Here is a 17,751-nt window from a genome sequence, read left to right as displayed (position 1 = left end):
CTGAATTTAAATTAAGAGGGTAGTTAACAAAATTTATATGGAGGGTAGGTTCTACAAGTCGAAATTTAAAAAATCTTTAATTTTGCTTTATATCTACACATTTCAACTCTATGCTCTATTGTTTCTCCAGACAAAAATTAATTTTAAAAAATCTTTTTATACTAACTTTTATAACTAACAAACTCAGCCGCGTTCCCATCTATAAACTGTCTACATTGTAGAGAGTTTTTTAGTATTTTTAGTACAATTTTAGTTCAAATTCAAATAGAAATGAAATTAGGTACCTAAAATGTTTATATAATCGAACGTGTATATTTTAATAAATGTATAAAATTTCATGTTACTTGCATTTCTTTTGACACAATGTACCGTGGTTAAGGTATTTATTTTGTTATCTATGGTTCTAAGTCTATGTGTTATTTGTTAATGGATTGATCACCAATAAAATATATTTCAACTATGTTATATTTCATTTCGTGTAAATTACTTTTAATACAGATTTTATATACTTACTAGCTGCCCCCGCGAACTTCGTTTCTCCTTAATGTGATTTACTTAGCCAACATTTTTAGTACATACCAACATGGAACATTTTGCTATGCTACCCCAGAGACTGTTCGGTTTTCTTGAATGAAAACTTTTTAGGTTTTTCAGTGAATTTTTGTCTGTATAAACCTCAGAGTTCAAGTCATAAGATTTAAATTAACAAATAAAAAATAGGGGTTGATCGTAGAGGGGTGAAAATTAAGGGTGTATCATAAAACAATAAAAACAAAAATTTAGGGGTAAGGGACCACCCTTAACATTTAGGGATAAGAAAGATAGATAGTAGCCGATTACTGAATATGCAAATTTTCATAAGAATCGGTCGAGCCGTTTTGGAGGAGTACGGAAACGAAGTATGACAAGAGAATTTTATATATTAGATGACGTATCTATAAACAATCAACTTGAAGCATTATCGAAACAAAAAAAAACACAAATTTTATTATTTAAAGAATTTATTGTTCACCGCGTATTAAGACCGTGCACATAAATGCGCGCGTGGTTTTAGTCCATTCTTTTGGGACATTTTCCATTCATGCTTCGCTCCTGTTTCAATAGGCCTAGTGGCTACAGCGACACTCATCTCTGAGCTCGTAGGTTCGACCCAGCACTGCACCAATGGCTTTTGTCTATCTGCGTATTTAACACTCGTAAAGGAAAACATTGTGATAAAAGCGGCATATCTTAAGACCCAAAAAGTCAATGGCGTGTGCCTGACGGCAGATGAGACTAATCACCTACTTTAAAAATCTATAAACAATATTGAAACAATCTCTTCTAATATTGACGATTGTATTAAAAGCTAAGCCAGTTATAATAATGTTAGCAACCCATAGCTTTAAAGTTGTAAATATGGAGTATTGAGGTCCTAAAGTAAATATTTTGCGAAATATTAAAACAAAAGTAGTCAGTTCTGTAACAGATTTCTGTATATACGTATATGTCCTGAACTTGATAATAATAAATCGTTTATTTTCAGAGAAAGTGATATATACAGATTATAAAAATAGGTATGCAAATGTCATAATAATAATTGTTGTCAAACTTATGGTCTTAATACTCTCCCACACCATAAAGGCATCAACGATTGAGCCTGATACAGGCTCTCGATGTTAGGGTATCAGAGTTACGTCTAAGTTTGAGTTTGATTGAATACAAAATCTCAATAGTAAAGTCGATATTTCAGTCTATATAACCAGAATACCTGGACAAATTTTACGCAGGAAAACTAATTTCTAAAGTTCTCCAATTTATTTTGGGAATACGGGCAGACGACACTAGCGCAGCTTAGAAGGCTCGCAAGTACGTTGCCGGCCTTTTAACAATTGATAAGCTCTCTTCTTAGAGGACTCTTAAGACGTATTGGATGAAAATAGGCCAATGGGCAGCAAAAAGTGCCTTAAAAACGCTAAATTGTAGAAAGACGTCAATAGAGGCGATACGGGTGGAATTTCGTATTTTGCTCTAGTGATGAACATCAGCAGCAGGTTCCGAATGGATTCCGAGCTTCAGCGGAACTCGTATTAATAAAATCGTATATATTTTATAAAGAAATAAGTCTAATAAAATATTCCAAACATATCCTAAAAAAATCCTTAGCAATGTAAAAAAACCAAATACGAAAATTAATCGTGGAATTGTGAAAAAGAGCCCTAATTCCATAAATCGCGGGCAACATACTATATGATATGCCAAAACAGTTTTTGTTAATATCAAATAAACTACGGGTTCAATGGCCTGATTATAAAAAAAACTACGTCATTGATTCGGTCCACGCTTATCTATAAGTAAATTAAACAAAATGTGATGTCCAAAATTTATTTCAATGAAAATGCTATACAATTATTATTTTACCAGGTACAATTCTCATTTATAACAATTGTTAGAAGAATGAAACAGTCCCCAAGAATACAATGACTAAACAGAAAAAGTTTTAAATTTAGAACTTTGTTGAAAAAAAAAAATACGATACATTTTAAAGTACAGAAAATAAAAAAAGGTTTTATGTCGCAAAGCGCCCCGGCGTCTCACACTAAGTTAACAGACTCATAAAAAACTCGAATAAATTCCAGTTATCAATGAATTCATTCTTGCGGACTGGCAAACTATTATCATGTTACATACTGTTTTACATGAATTAAAGGAAAACTGGTTTCACATGATTCAAATCATTATCATTTTTATTTTCATTCATTGAACTTAAATACAATTTTAGCGGTGCAGTCACTATATTTTTGCGATAAATGCATCAAGATATTTTCTACAAATACCACTAAAACTGTATCTAACTTCGTTGATAGTCTAACCAATCTTGTACAAATTTTAAACGTTATTTTAAATGTTCGATAAAAATGCCTTATTACTCGAAAAAGCGTAACAAAAATAGATCACTTTATTAAAAAATCTTGTAGAAATCTAAAAAATATTTTTTGTATACACTCTACGTCAAACTTATTTAATAAGGCCCCTATTATGTACCAAGTTACGTATATCTATGGATTATACATCCTACTACGAGTTAAAAAATAAGATTCTTTGAATATCCCGATACATAAATTTCACGGCTTAAATTTTCATTGCTCGTAGCACATTCGTTGCATATAATCTTACGTATTTTACATAAATAAAATATTCGAACACTTATTTGTAAACAAAAATAAAATTAAATCATTATTTGGCTTTGCACAACATGTTTTAGAAAATATATAATATAAAATCGAGTTACACTCAAGTCATAAAAAAACTGGAAAAAATAATATAACAAAATTATGCATAATAAACTTGAATAGGGGAATAATGAACACTTTTAGTGCAACTAAACAATAAGTGGATACTTACATTTTAAATACTATTTATTACATTTTAGGTAATAAATTAACATTTATAATAGATTGTAATCATATGTATATAGAGACGGCGGCTTTTGCTTAATTTCGCGGCCATAACTTTTTTAAACAGTTGTTAAATTGAATAAATTTCGCTACTCGTATCTATAAAAAGAAATAACGCCATTATGCATTAGAAAAATGCAACTAAGTTTCTGGAACACATACAAATAGGAGGAAAATTGTAATAGGTTTTTATTTGTAAATACAATTCCACTGTTAAAAATAGTTTATGTTTATTGACTAGTGAACGGGCTTGAAGACTGGTGGTCAAAATTAAATTAAAAGTCTATCATATAAGTAAAAAACCTTGTTTCTTTCACTATAGCTATTGTATGAAGATTCTTGATCTATATTCTAAATATGCATGAATTTATATGTAGATGAAGATGATTTTTTTTAAATTGTTATGATCATTTTTTTTAATCCCCTTCTGAACGGGATATGTATTGTTCTTTTTATCAAATATAAAACGACAGCTATTCTTAATTAATATACGAAGCGATATATACTTAAAGTATAACAATTTTTCAACACACACACTAATATAAACACAAAACATATGCCAACCAGCCCTTTGTATGTATTTCTCATAGAAAAATTCTTTTCTCACTAACCTAAGTATTAATAAACTTAACATAAGAATAAGTTGCAATTGAGGTAGATTTAATTTTTTACAGTCCTATTAACCTAAACAATTAGAATTATTTACATATTCAATAATAAAGCGTGTACAACATTCGATCTCTCATTAGAAGCCATACATTACTGAAACTGTAGTTCTCATAAGATTAACATTAAAAAATTAAATTTTGTTCCATCTGAACTGTTGTACTTGGATATTCCTAAATAAAAAAATAAAATTTAGCACAACTAAAATTAAAAAGTACAATAAGTTTTTAAACAATTTTTTAAAATATTTTTCAATGAATGCAAGGCACCTATTTAAATGCTATGTACTCCTTCAATGTACACAGATAAAAGAGACAGTTTCATCAATAAGATTTTCCTAACTAATATTTTGGTACAATATAGATAAATCATGCCAATGTCTTAAACAAATTAATAATGAACACTTTCTTTATAAAGAGAAAATTCAAGTTTTGTAAGGCCACACAAAATATTGCTTAATGTAAAATTACAAATACACATGAGTTTTGGCACATTACTTTTATATTGAAACATTTCAGACCAATAAAACTGTATAGTTAAGGAAGCTAATGCCTCTGAGGTATGATATAGGGTTCAGACTTCAGCAATATTGAACAAAAAATAACAGTTTTCATTATTAAAGCTACTAAAAAGAATTGATTAACCAGATACTGTATACTGAAATTGCAATCATTTTCTATACATAATATTTCTATAAAAATGGATAATATTAACTCATAATTTTATCCTGGCATATATTTTTTTGTTGTATACATGTAGTTGGTTAATCAAGTCTTCTCTGGATAGACAAGCAGTTACTCTGGACACAACATGGTGGTACAGCAATCATTTATAGACAGATCTGTTGTTGACACCTTCTTTTAAACCATTCTAAACAAAAGACATATGCTCTCAGTATAATTCTCGCGCAGAAAACAGTGAACCACTCAAACATATAATACAATTCACTGCTTTCAAGAGCTGTATGTCTTCTTGCAGATCCTGTTCAGCTTAATACTTTTACAAATGAATAGTTACTCCATTAACTATTTCATTCCGAGGCTCTTAAAGTTGGTCCCATTTATACTCAAATGTCAAACATGTACACTAAAAATAATTTACATTCCGAAAGTACATACATGACTAGATTACATATTCATGTAGAATTCGGAAACATTTTGGTATACCTGAAGTGGCAACACTCAGTTGCCCCTTAGAGAATATTAAAATCATTTAGACTATTCCAATGTTACCTAGTGAGGTAGCTCAGTTATAAATGCTAGTCAGTTACTGTCTAATGAGGAGGGGGTGGTGGGGGTGGTGGTTTCGGACTTTGAGCAGTCTGAAATGCTTGAGTAAAAGCTGGCAATCTTTGCTGATTTCTACTACTATCTTCACCAGAATAGCTAGGCTCATTCTCTTCAAGTAAACCTAACATTTCTCTTGACAAACCTGATGGTCCTTCCCCTGGGTCTAACAATAGAGACTCTACATTACCAGAACCAAAATGCACATCAACATCACTCAACTGCTGTGTTGTTATAAATGGCAAGTTCGTTGGCGTAGGGGAAAATGGTGGGGGTACAACATAAACTACAGGATATTCAAGAATTTCTGCAGGTGAAGGTGGCTCCTCTATCTTTATATCTAATTCTGGTTCCGCTTTAATATCTAACTCAGGTATTTCAACAATTATATCACAGGCAGGCACACTTGTTCTACCATCCGCCTCTTCTTTTGGTGAAGGTGCTTTCCAGAGCTCAAACTCAGTTCCAGGAATTGGAAAATCAGTGAATGTTTCCTCAAAAGTAGACACATCTGGTAGAGGATCCCGAGATGTACCAACTGCTGCTGACTTCCATGATTCCTCTGGATGAGCATTTTTTACATGTCTAACTAAATGATCTTTGCGGCCAAACTTCTGAGGACAGTAGGGACATAAGAAATCTCGCCTTCCAGTGTGTACTACATTATGCCTACGAACATCTTTTGCAGTAAAGAATCTTCTATCGCAATGATCACAAGTATACTTTTTGTCTGTCTCACTTTTCACAGTACGACTCCCAGTGTGGACTTTGAGATGATACACAATATCTTGTTGGGTACTGAACACTTCATCACAGATCTTACATTGCAGATTCCCTTCTTCAGCAGAATGAAGAGCTGCATGCTTACGATAACTAAGCTGAGATGTGTATGATTTCCTACAATCTGGCTTGTCACATTTATAAAGTTTTTTAACAGGGTTGTGCACCCTAACATGGTTTGTAAGATGATCTTTGCGATTAAAAGTTTTGCCACAAACTGTACATGCAAAGGCTCTAGCTTCACTGTGTATTAGGTTGTGGCGAACCAGTTTAAATTTTGAATTGAAGCGTTTATCACAAAGGTCGCAAGAAAAAGGTAACTCACCAGTATGAGACAGGATGTGTTGGCTGAGCTTGCCGGGGCTGGAAAATCGTTTTTCGCAAATAGTGCAGCCGTGTCGCTTATTTTTATCGCGGCGCGGGCGGCTAGGACCGGCCTCGCTTGAGGCGCTATCGCCGCCCGCCGCCTCGATCTTCTTGGGCGGCAGCGTTGGCACTCGTCGTGCTACTTTTACAGTGCGGAACGTGTGCTTGACACTGCGGCCACTACCACCACGCGCGACGTATACCAGCTTTGAAGGCAGCTCAGAGGCGGGCGGCGCTATGAAGCTCTTCTGCGCGGTGGCCTCATGACTTGCCTTCTCCTCCGTAAACTTAGAGCCGCCCGCCTCGTCTTTTGGGTTCGGTGGAGGACTGGCCATCTCGCGCTCATCTTTGACGCGCTTCTCTATATCGCCGTTCGTTTATCACGCGTCGATGTCGTTTCGGCTCCCAAATAGCGTTGGCTCGTCGCGATGGCAGAAAACATTTCTGTCACATTGACGATCTGGAAGCCCTTTTTCGTATTCGTGTCACATGGTTCTCGCGGAATTTCTGGACTGCATCCTTGTTTTGTAATGTACACTACCTTGTATTCAACCCAGTTCACTGCTTTTTAGGTGAAGAAAGCAGAAATGGAATGATAAACCAGGAAACTTGATTTTTTTTACAAAAATACGTAGCGGTTGACAAGAAATGTCAAAATAATGGATTATTAGAGTAAAGCCAAAAAGCAAGAGCCATCACTACCTATGTCAAAATGAAAAAAAAATCCGCCGAATGACGACAGGATAATAAGATGTTACCGTTTCAAAAAATATTTCACTATAGACTGTTAATACTGCAATGATTCACCGCTATTTAAAGGTTACCCAAATCCTTATTTATCTACAATCTAATGCTATCTATCTACTTAAGTGTCACTGTCAAGTATCATGTGTCAGCGACTTAATTAAAAATAATGATCGAAAATCGAAATGTCAACTATGAATCTGATTTTCTAACCTTAATTGATAATTTAGATTATTTTACATTTTTAAGAAATTAACGATTTAAGTTTTATTTTAAGTCTCAACTATCACGCACCATACTATTTCGGATCAGCAAATAGATAATACAGGTACGTAAAATTTGTATTACTATTTTTACTTTATTTTCTATTAGTCATTGAACCATTACGATACATTATTATTGTTTAAGTTTAGGTAGTGTTTGTAATGAAATAAATGTAATATTTACATACTTAATATTACACCTCCTTCTATCATGCAGTCTTAATCATTGTTGCAGAATATCAAAATGTCTGAAGCTAATGTTGGATCAGCTCCAGCGTCAGGCGGCGCATCTGCAACTAGTGTTGCTGAAGAACAGCGTTCTGGAAGCACTGCCGCAGGCTCTGGCTCTGGTAAAGTTATTTCCACTTCACCTTTAAATAAATGTTTTTAAACATATCAATGTTTTCTTTAAAAACAAAATAAGGATAACAAAACAATTTTAGAATATTTATATTTGTTTAATAAAATCTTCCCTAGCAGTCCTTGTATTTTTATTAATTTGTGTCATATCCACAGTGGCATCAGAAGAAAAAGTGTATGGTGGTTGTGAGGGTCCAGATGCAATGTATGTAAAATTGGTATCATCTGATGGCCATGAGTTTATTGTAAAACGGGAGCATGCTCTTACATCTGGAACAATCAAGGCCATGCTTAGTGGGCCTGGACAGTTTGCTGAGAATGAGGCAAATGAAGTAAACTTTAGAGAAATACCGTAAGTCTTTGTGTTTTTGCTTCCCTCTTTTGAATATAATGAAACCATTTGATGCTTTTTGATATCATATTTGTTAAAGATCACAAATATGTACAAAAGAACTTGTTGAATTGGAAGTATTTATATCTTTTCTACAAACATTGTTTTTCTACTTTTATTTCACAAAGTATTCTGTATTTAATATTAACCATAATATGATATTGATAAAATATTTTCAACCATATTATATATCTTGTCCCAATTTCAGATCACATGTGTTGCAAAAAGTATGTATGTACTTTACATACAAAGTGCGCTACACAAACTCTTCAACAGAGATACCAGAGTTCCCTATTGCACCAGAGATTGCCCTGGAACTCCTTATGGCTGCGAACTTCCTCGACTGTTAACTTGAATTGGCATGCACTACATTGCTTGCGCTTAGAGTTAAGCTAAAACAGAGCCACTTATCCAGACAGAATGTGTTAACCATGCTAGTTTATATTATAATTTTATTGTCCTTATGTTTGATATGAGATTAATAACTTACTGTTTGGCAGACTACATTGGCGTGAGCCTCAATTCCATATTCTAAACAATTAAATATGGCAATAATAGAATAATTATTACCATATCCATATAAATTTGACATATGTGATGGCAAGATTGTGACATTATATGAATTGGAATTGATACTGGTGGTGCCCTTTATAATCATCTAGCATTAATTTAGGTCACATGATGAGACTCTAAGTGTTAGCGAGTCAGTGCAGAACCTGTATTTGGGTGCTTGTAGACTTGTACATCTGATATGTAGAAGGCTGTTTGAATATATTGCAGCCAAAATCGTCTATAGTGCCATGAAGGCGCATTTTATTTTCATTTGTTAAACTGTTGTGTACGGAGTCTATAATACACAGGTTAATGTGTGACAGGACTCAATAACGTATACTAAGATTACATACAAGTCTTTGTAAATATTTTGAAAGTCTCAAAATAAGCGCCCTCTGACGTTTTTAAATTATTTTTTTACGATTTAGCCACAGAATTTAACACTTATGAGTATTTTTATTGTAATTTTTTTAAGTAACAAAACGTCAAGAAGAGCTAAGAATATCCAAACATCTGGAATAGCCCAGGCTAGTTGTTGGATTTGTACATGTTTTTTTAAAAAGACTTTCATTTTTAAGATTTTGCCGCTTTAAATGAACATGTGTCACGTCACATCTATGAAAATTGACATTGACAGTGCAATTGTGAAAAGTGTTTTTGATTTGTATAAAATATTAAAATTGTTTAATCACGCTTCTAATACCAAAATAAAGTGTTCACTGTAATAATTAGATTCCAAATACGTTTTTTAAAACGATATGTCATTTCAGAATACGTTTTGGAATCCCGTATTTTTTTGTCTAAAATTTTATTTGTCGTAATAACTTAGCTAATATGAAAGTGTGGCCGGTGGGTAACTTAAATTAATTTTAGTTTGAATTCATAAACAGATGAATAATGACGGAAGAGTAGACAATTCGTCACGCGATCAAACAATAATTAATCTCAGCGTGTAACTTGGCCAGACTTCGCGTGATTTTTGTAAGAAAAAAATTTAAATGACCATTTTATGTGTATGCCGTTGATTTTCTCGAGATTTTTCTAAGTAAGCCAAATATTTGATATTGACACGAAATGCCACGATAAATAAGCATCAATTCTAATATAAATTTGTGATTCTCGAAAATCAGCGATATGCGAACTTGTTCTAGTACAAATTTCGGCGAAAGCCCTTTCAATATTTTTCCGTGTATTATATGAATAATTCACAGCGCTCTTTATTTATGTTGGATACTTGCAAATATATATTTCACTATAATTGCATTTTCCTATTAAATAATCTGTGAACATTGTATATTTCAATAAGTTATGATAAGAATTTCCCTGGATTAAATTGTTTTTATCATTTGTATGTTTTGCTAATAAATATTCTTTAAAATATTTCTTCTCATTTGAAACACACGGGCTTTGTTGACATCTATGGTATGACGATACGTCCAACCCAACTAAATAGATTTACTTAATGATCAAATAAAAGATCTGACCTACTGGTAGCACCATTTTACTACGTTGTTTAACTAAATCTGTGTCTTAACACACACAGAATTTAACAGAAATAGACCTTTTTTTTTTGCTATATAAAAGGAAGTATATACCTAGGCAGTTTTTCCACCGTTTTCTTACCTAATATAACGCGTTACTGCGCGGTTTAATAAAAATAACAGCCTTTATGGCTGCAGATTATTTATTAAAAATAGTACATATTAATAAAATCTTTCAACCTACGATGTACTATAAATAGCGACGATATTAGAAAGTCCTTCGCATAAATTGTTTTGAGCGAGAAATATTCATAGACAATACCGTAATAATTAATAAACCGGATTGAACATATCGTTATAAACAGAAGATGTGCAAGAAGAACTAGAACTATTGCGAGTTTAGTTGTCTTTGGTTTAAACAAAATATAACACGCATCATATTTCATCAAATTACACAAACCAAAAAACCGTTTTTCACAGGGGACATGTCCGCCATAAATGAGGTTGCTATTATCCGAAACTATAGCGGTGTTATAACCGGTGTCCAAAAGAAAGTTTACATTTATGCTTTAAATGTGAATAGATCTTCATTACACCGCATTTTACGCAAAGACCTAAAGCTGCACCCCTACAAAATTCAATTGGTGCAAAAATTAAAGCCCCAAGTTGCCAGTCAGAGGTTTGACTTCGTAAATCAGGTAACAGCGCTTTTCAACGTTTACCAACATCTTGTTTTCGGATCACCTCATTTTTAACGTAATGGCCACGTAAATAAGCATAATTGCCGCTACTGGAGTGCAATGAATCCGAAACGCAAGCATCAGAGACCCCTTCGCCTTTAGTGAATGTATGAGCTGCGATGTCAGCGCGAGGAATTATCGGCCCTTACTTTTTAATTTTGTTGTTCGATTGAATGAGTGATGAATGAAATACATTCCCAAAATGTGTACTTTGATAATAAATTAACACATTTTTGATACAGGACTTACTTTTAAATGAATAAATATGTTTCAGGCGGCGTCATATTTTTTAATGTATGATTCATTTATGGGTGTCTATTTGATTGTGAGCGAGTCCAACTCGCACTTGAATGAGTTTTGGGTGTCCGTAATCACTGGCTTTTTTGAGGGGTAGTTTCGATGACAGGAGTTGGAAAGGTAATCAATAAAGGTGATAATAAAACAAGTGTTATGGTTTGTCCTTTATTCAGTTTAATGCATAAACAAAACCCAGTTCACATGATATATCTGTATAATCTCGGGCAGCCCACAACTACTATTGCATACATTCACTACGCTTACTATCGTACATTGGAATGAAATCCTGCTAAACAATAAATCAACTTTACATAAAAATCGAAGAAAATAAATAAAATTCTAATTACACAACTTATATTTATCGCTACAAATTCCGTATGAGATCTTAGCTTATAATAAACTTTGGATAATAGGTAAAATAATATGGACATTATTTGTACATTTTTACAAAAAAATGTTAGTAGACATCGAATACTGCGTAATCTGAACTAAATGCGAACTTGTGACACTGTCATAAAATATATTCTATAATACTTCGATTAAACAATTATATAAAAATTATTGTTTGCCACGGAAGATATCATTTTGTTTTGTATAAAAACGATAATATATCGCAAAAATATATAATCAGTGACGTAATTTGGGTGCTAGGAAGCACCTAACCACTAGAAAATCTATGAGAATGAAATATAATTTATCTGTGGAAGCACGTTAATATTTTCTTGTTTATGGTTCTTAAAAAAAACTCGTGTCTTATTAAAAATTTTCAGCCTGTGTATAACATATCGAAATTACATCTCGATGACAGCTGTCACAAGAAACAAAGTCATATTTCACCAGGTTTTCTAGTGGAGTTTTGCGCCACTTGCACTGTATACAAGATATAAATACAAAACTTATATTGTAAGGTGTTCGAGGAATGTGCTCTTGATAATTAAAAAAATGTTAGTGGATATGTAATCTTACGTGAAGCAACATTATAAAATTTGAAGCACAACAATGCGATATGTCAATCTCGCATATACCTCAGTAAAATGTGCAAAAGTATACAAAGACTAATTAATGCCTGCGACTTTGTCTATATTAATGAAGCATCGTACTCAAAATGGATCTTGTTTAGTTAGCCAATACGTATTTTATTTGCTGCTGTTTTGATATCACAAAAAATAAATCTCTCATAAGATTGTAACTTTTTTAATTGACGTTACAAAGAAAATTTTGAATTCAAATTTGGAAGATTAGGAATCCTATGTTTCCCACGTGACTAACTTCTTTTTATAATTTTCAAACATATGATAAACAATCTCACATAATAAAAAAATTGTCAAAAGCTGACTTCGGTATATGCGACATATATGATTATAGACACAAATAAATGGTGATGAATGGAATCTAATAGTATAACTTTAACCAAGCAATTGCGTTTTACTTATAGAGAATAATTTTCAATATTAATTTTATGTATCTTGATCTAATTTTGTCTTAAATGATGGATTGCAAGTAGAAAAGTATTAAACAATGGTCACAAATCTTAAGGAATAAAGATCTGTGCAAGAAAATTTTAAAAAATACTTCATATCGATGCCAATAAGCAGGTAGTCTTTCTACAAAACAAAATTACTATGCCAAACTACAAATGCGATATGAAATGTATGTTTAAAATTTTCTTGCTAAGGGATTTAAAATTTAAATATTGCCTGTCAAAGTAAATCATAGTTTAATAAAAAAAAAAGATTTTTGAAGTTATACTTCTTTAGGCGCGTTATGAAAAATTGATGAGAGTGAAATTTTACGATGCGCGCGCACCGTGACACAAAATGTAATGGCATGAAAATCGATAATAACTATGTTCAAGTTGTATATTATATTTAGTATTTTTATATTTAGAACACGTGTTTCGTAACAATTAAACAGTGTGAATAAATAAATATTATTTTGGTGTTTTTATTAAATCAATTTCATATACGACGGTGATTGTATTTACTAATAATAATTTTATTGATTAATTTTAATATTTATCGTTAATCACTACTGCATTTTAGTTCTTTTTTTCCATACGCCAAAGAAGTATCACTTCTAACGCGTGTACCTAAGTACACACACTCTTTTTTTAAATTTCAGAATCAACGTATGAGTACGCGTACGCGTATAAACACGTATACTTACAAACGCAATACGCTTGGTAAAAATTATCACGATATCTAATCGCTAGATATTGAGCAATCGATTGATTGTCTTTTCGCACTACAAGCTTCGCAAACATCGAACACAATAAATGCAAATAAGTACCGTCACCATCATAGCCTTTAGCGACACGAAACCAATGGACGGGTGAAAACCCCTCTGATTAACCTTGATCGTGATTCTGTTCTATCGGAACCATTTTCTTGCTAATCGAATAGATCGGCGGCGAGTCGATCTTCCCAGAGATCGCTTGGACTCGACTCTTGACCGACTCGATCGGGGCTGTATCGATTTTGGAATCGTCGATCGATTGGGAATGGACCTCGTTGCCGTAAATGTGCGGTTCGCGGACGTTGCCATACAAATTGTAGTTGTGTATGAGGGTCGAGACGCGATTGGATGTGACGGGCAGAGAGTTATGCTCTTTCTGGTGCTCTGTGGGTATGGTGGGGACGGTCGTCACCGGCTGGTTAACTTTGAAGTCCGGTTTGGGGTCCTCTTGAATGGACGATTGGGTGCTGAGAACTGGGTTTTGCGGGATCAGCGTTTGGCATTGGTTGTTCTGTGTGAGAGTTTGGTTTTGGGGGCTGTGGATGGTGGGAGATAGGTCGGCCTCCGAGAGGGCGGCTCGCCAGTCGATGTGGGGGTATCTCTCGCGAATGCAATCGACGACGTCCAGAAGGTTCTTCGCATCCATTGCGAGAACGTGGGCGGCTGCTAACATGCTTCTGGGATGGGAAATATGAGAAATTATATTTGCCGCGAAATACATCAACATACAATTATTCAAGATATATAAAGAAAAGTAGCTTGTGTGTGGCGTCAACTTTAGTCTATGTTTACAAAGATCTTGTTTAGTGACTAAATATGTTGTCCATAAATCGTGTGTTTCTTCAATAGCTAAACAAATATTTTCAATTTTTTTTTATAAAGTAAAACCAAACACTCACTTAGTGTACTCATGATGCAGAGTAGTGTTGTGATAGTGAATGGCGAGCCTCATGGCTTCCACCAGACCTGACATGTCCTTACTCAGCACTTGGTGGGCCATCTCCACCTCTCTGGAACGAAATAAGTTCAGAAACATTATTTTACAGTATTGTGTATATGTTATATTATCTAATACAATATAATCATTAATTGCGCACATATATACCCATTAGCACAGGTTTGCCGAGGCGCATTGAGAGTTATCTTAAAACTTAATAATAAAAAATCAAGTAATGGTTACCTGATATTCAAGATATGACCACTGTTGGCCTAATTATTTCAGCGTGCTGAACGGCGTATTGAACACCAATGAACTTTCTATTTAACAATAGCTCGGAGAAAGAAAACATCGTAAGGAAACCAGCATGCCAAATCCTTTCACATTATTATATGTTGTCAAATGAGTAAACATATTTAATTTTTAATTGTATTATTTTATACCTAAGACCCAACGACAGCGTGTGTAGCACAAAAGGCTGATCATCTACTTGCCTATTATAAAAAAGAATTGGTCACGAAACTGATTCAGTGAGAATGGCCCAGACCAAAAAGGTGTTACCACCTTTTTGGTCTTGTTTATAACAAAAAAAAGATGGTAACACCACTGTTGTTTGTAACAAAAAAAGATGGTAACACCACTGTTGTTTATAACAAAAAAAGATGGTAACACCACTGTTGTTTGTAACAAAAAAAGATGGTAACACCACTGTTGTTTATAACAAAAAAAGATGGTAACACCACTGTTGTTTTTAACAAAAAAAGATGGTAACACCACTGTTGTTTATAACAAAAAAAGATGGTAACACCACTGTTGTTTATAACAAAAAAAGATGGTAACACCACAGTTGTTTATAAATTTACGCTGAAAGTTACTTGTCAATTGTGACCTAGCCCGAATTTCTTCACGTAAATGTATTATTAGAATTTACCTCTGAGCGTTAACAGGATAAGGCGGGACCAAAGCATCCACAGTGGCGCACAATTCTCGTAAAGCAGCTCCAACACCTCGCACAGCTTCCAATATAGAAGCGGGCGTCACGGACTTATTCGCGGTGCTCGCTAATCTCATGACGCAACGAACAACTTCCGTGGTCGCCACGTACACTGGTTCTTTGTTGGGCGTCGACGTACTCGGCGCTAGGGGCTAGAAAATAGTCATATAAGCTTTATAAAATTTCCTAATTGGTCTATAGCAGTATATTTGTGCTGACCGTAATGCTATGGTATTTAGGATATCCAGTGTGATTTTTAAATTGTTTTAACAATAAATATATAGATATAAATGATAATGACTGTCCGGCGGCTGAAATTGGTACTACCGTCGCCATTTTGGTGCGTACAATAAATAATTTTACTATCTACCAACATCTAATAAAAATCCAACTAAAACGTATTTATTTTTATTCTCGATTATTTTTTTTAATTATCGAACGGTTCTGATTGCTAACAATCTTAAAAGATATTATATTAATACTATAGGTAACAAAACCTATCACGTCAGTTGTTCCTAAGTTTGTGACACATTTATTTAAGCCTAGAACTGTATTTTCTAGTTACTAGTATACATTGTTTTATTAAGACATTTTAATAAATCATTTAGTAAACCTCTATGACTTCAAATTATTACCCTTATAATGGTTATTTTTAATTAACTGACAATACTAATATCCATAACAGCGTCGCTCTTACCGGCCGAGAAAAGTATGTCTTTTTTCTTATGATTTCTTATAAGTCAGTGAAATGCTTGCCATGTCATATAAAAAACCTGGTCGCATTCTAATGAATTTGTCAATGTCAAATGTCAATTGTCAAGGTAACTTATTTTCATATCGATATTATAGCGGTTTATCTATGGATTAACTGTTGACAAATCATAAAACATCGAAAATTTATATCGTTTAACATTAACTCGTATTTCATTATATATTATTCTTAGGTTCAATTAATTTGATTAAAAAGAGTGGCGGAGAGTTTATTGCCAGTTCTTCTCTTCCCTTCGCACTTGATTTGAGAACTGGCAGTAAATGTAAAATTAGAAGCATTTAATATGAATTTCTTTATTGACGTTCATAAGTTTATATGATTTTGTCTCCATGACAGTAATCTTATGCAAATTGTCAAAGTGACAAGTGACGGATATGTGTATTTACGATATTAAAACAAATTAGTGTACATGCCTGCGTGTTAGCAAATGCAAGCAAATTTAAAATAAATAAAAATAATTAAATACCTTTTCCTCGTTAGCTGATTTATCTTTGGGGTTCACTGTATTAGCTGGACTGGTTTCGGTCGAGTTTGTCACTGAAATAAACAAATAGTAATTATTAAAAAAAAGTTTTAAACTGTCGGTACTTAAAAATAATTAAACATACACTTACACTCTAACCTAAGTGATTTAAACGCCGCCGTAGTATAGATGTCTTGAATTCAATTCCCACGAAAAATTACATTATTATTGACGCTTTTAAAGTTAAAAGAAAATAAGAAAATACTTTAAAAAGCAGAATTTTCTTTATTACCTGAGTGTGTTTGACTAGAAGGTTTCTCGCGCGAAGCCTCGATTCTGCTGTCATTTGATTGTTCCTCCGAACTTGTGACTTGAACGTTCGATAATCGTTTCTGAAAAAAAATCAAGGTAAGTAACGGTTGTCGCGGTCAGATTTGTGATGGGTATATACCCATATTTGCACATTTGTGCATCAGATTCAAATTAAAAGACAAGATTGATTACGCAATACGTTGTGAACCTTAAATGTGAAATCGAAATAAATGTACCATAAGAAACTTCAACATCGCTCTGTCACTGTCATATATATTCAGTATAACCCAAGAGTGATAAGAACAAAACATTGTCGTACCAAATTATCCTCTTGCATTTGAAGCCATCTTCTGTCCTCCTCGCTCTGATGTTGCTGTCTCGCTAATTCAGCCAACAATCGCCTTTCCACAGCTTGCTCCGTATCGAATTCTGGACTCTATTTGTATAGACATAAATGTTATTTTCACGTGAAAGTATTTCGAACCAACAATGCGGTTAGTACCTTCTATCCAATTATATTGTATATTTAATATTAATAGAATTGTACCCGGTTGACCTCTGTACAAGTTTTAAGAAAGAAATTAAGAAAAGTTTTAAAATTTTTCAATTATTTACAGCGAAAAATAGATGGTGCTACCAAACCTTACTTTCAATTTTACTTTAAGATTTCAATTG

The 17,751-nt window shown here is 33.4% G+C and overlaps 3 protein-coding genes across 13 annotated transcripts in view; 1 reads left to right on the top strand and 2 right to left on the bottom strand.

The window, feature by feature from the left end:
• Positions 1-2,350: 2,350 nt before the first annotated feature.
• Positions 2,351-7,314, bottom strand: LOC125059610 (zinc finger protein PLAGL1-like). The gene has a single exon (XM_047664098.1). The coding sequence runs from the start codon at positions 6,868-6,870 to the stop codon at positions 5,377-5,379; it is 1,494 nt and encodes a 497-aa protein (XP_047520054.1). The 5' UTR covers positions 6,871-7,314; the 3' UTR covers positions 2,351-5,376.
• Positions 7,315-7,464: 150 nt separating this feature from the next.
• LOC125059609 (elongin-C) lies at positions 7,465-10,224 on the top strand. 2 transcript variants are annotated; one of them, XM_047664097.1, is made up of 4 exons: positions 7,465-7,607; positions 7,778-7,892; positions 8,059-8,254; positions 8,502-10,224. In XM_047664097.1, the coding sequence occupies exons 2-4, from the start codon at positions 7,787-7,789 to the stop codon at positions 8,641-8,643; spliced, it is 444 nt and encodes a 147-aa protein (XP_047520053.1). In that variant the 5' UTR covers positions 7,465-7,607; positions 7,778-7,786; the 3' UTR covers positions 8,644-10,224. The 2 variants fall into 2 exon arrangements, with proteins under 2 accessions (XP_047520053.1, XP_047520050.1); XM_047664094.1 differs by having other exon boundaries at positions 7,778-7,893; positions 8,054-8,254.
• A 3,150-nt stretch (positions 10,225-13,374) lies between these two features.
• LOC125059502 (focal adhesion kinase 1) overlaps positions 13,375-17,751 on the bottom strand; it is a 129,021-nt gene continuing 124,644 nt past the window's right edge. For 9 of the 10 annotated variants that reach the window (XM_047663945.1, XM_047663947.1, XM_047663939.1 and 6 more), the window contains 6 exons: positions 17,396-17,512; positions 17,057-17,156; positions 16,768-16,838; positions 15,467-15,681; positions 14,498-14,608; positions 13,375-14,275 (listed from right to left, as the gene is read on the bottom strand). In XM_047663945.1, the coding sequence (XP_047519901.1) occupies positions 13,711-14,275; positions 14,498-14,608; positions 15,467-15,681; positions 16,768-16,838; positions 17,057-17,156; positions 17,396-17,512 (1,179 nt within the window). In that variant the 3' untranslated portion in view covers positions 13,375-13,710. The remainder of the gene's footprint in view (positions 14,276-14,497; positions 14,609-15,466; positions 15,682-16,767; positions 16,839-17,056; positions 17,157-17,395; positions 17,513-17,751) is intronic. The other variant, XM_047663948.1, reaches the window with a different exon arrangement.

This window comes from Pieris napi, chromosome 20 (genome assembly GCF_905475465.1).
Source record: "Pieris napi chromosome 20, ilPieNapi1.2, whole genome shotgun sequence".
NCBI lineage: Eukaryota > Metazoa > Arthropoda > Insecta > Lepidoptera > Pieridae > Pieris > Pieris napi.
Note: the sequence above shows the minus strand (reverse complement) of the source record. Positions and strands in the feature narration are given on the sequence as shown.

Bases quoted from the DNA above. Each gene is read 5' to 3' on its own strand.
- LOC125059610 (XM_047664098.1), bottom strand. From the start codon at position 6,870: ATGGCCAGTCCTCCACCGAACCCAAAAGACGAGGCGGGCGGCTCTAAG.
- LOC125059609 (XM_047664094.1), top strand. From the start codon at position 7,787: ATGTCTGAAGCTAATGTTGGATCAGCTCCAGCGTCAGGCGGCGCATCT. The intron at 7,894-8,053 runs TAAAGTTATTTC...TTGTGTCATATC, and splicing joins GCCGCAGGCTCTGGCTCTGG to CACAGTGGCATCAGAAGAAA. The intron at 8,255-8,501 runs GTAAGTCTTTGT...TCCCAATTTCAG, and splicing joins GTAAACTTTAGAGAAATACC to ATCACATGTGTTGCAAAAAG.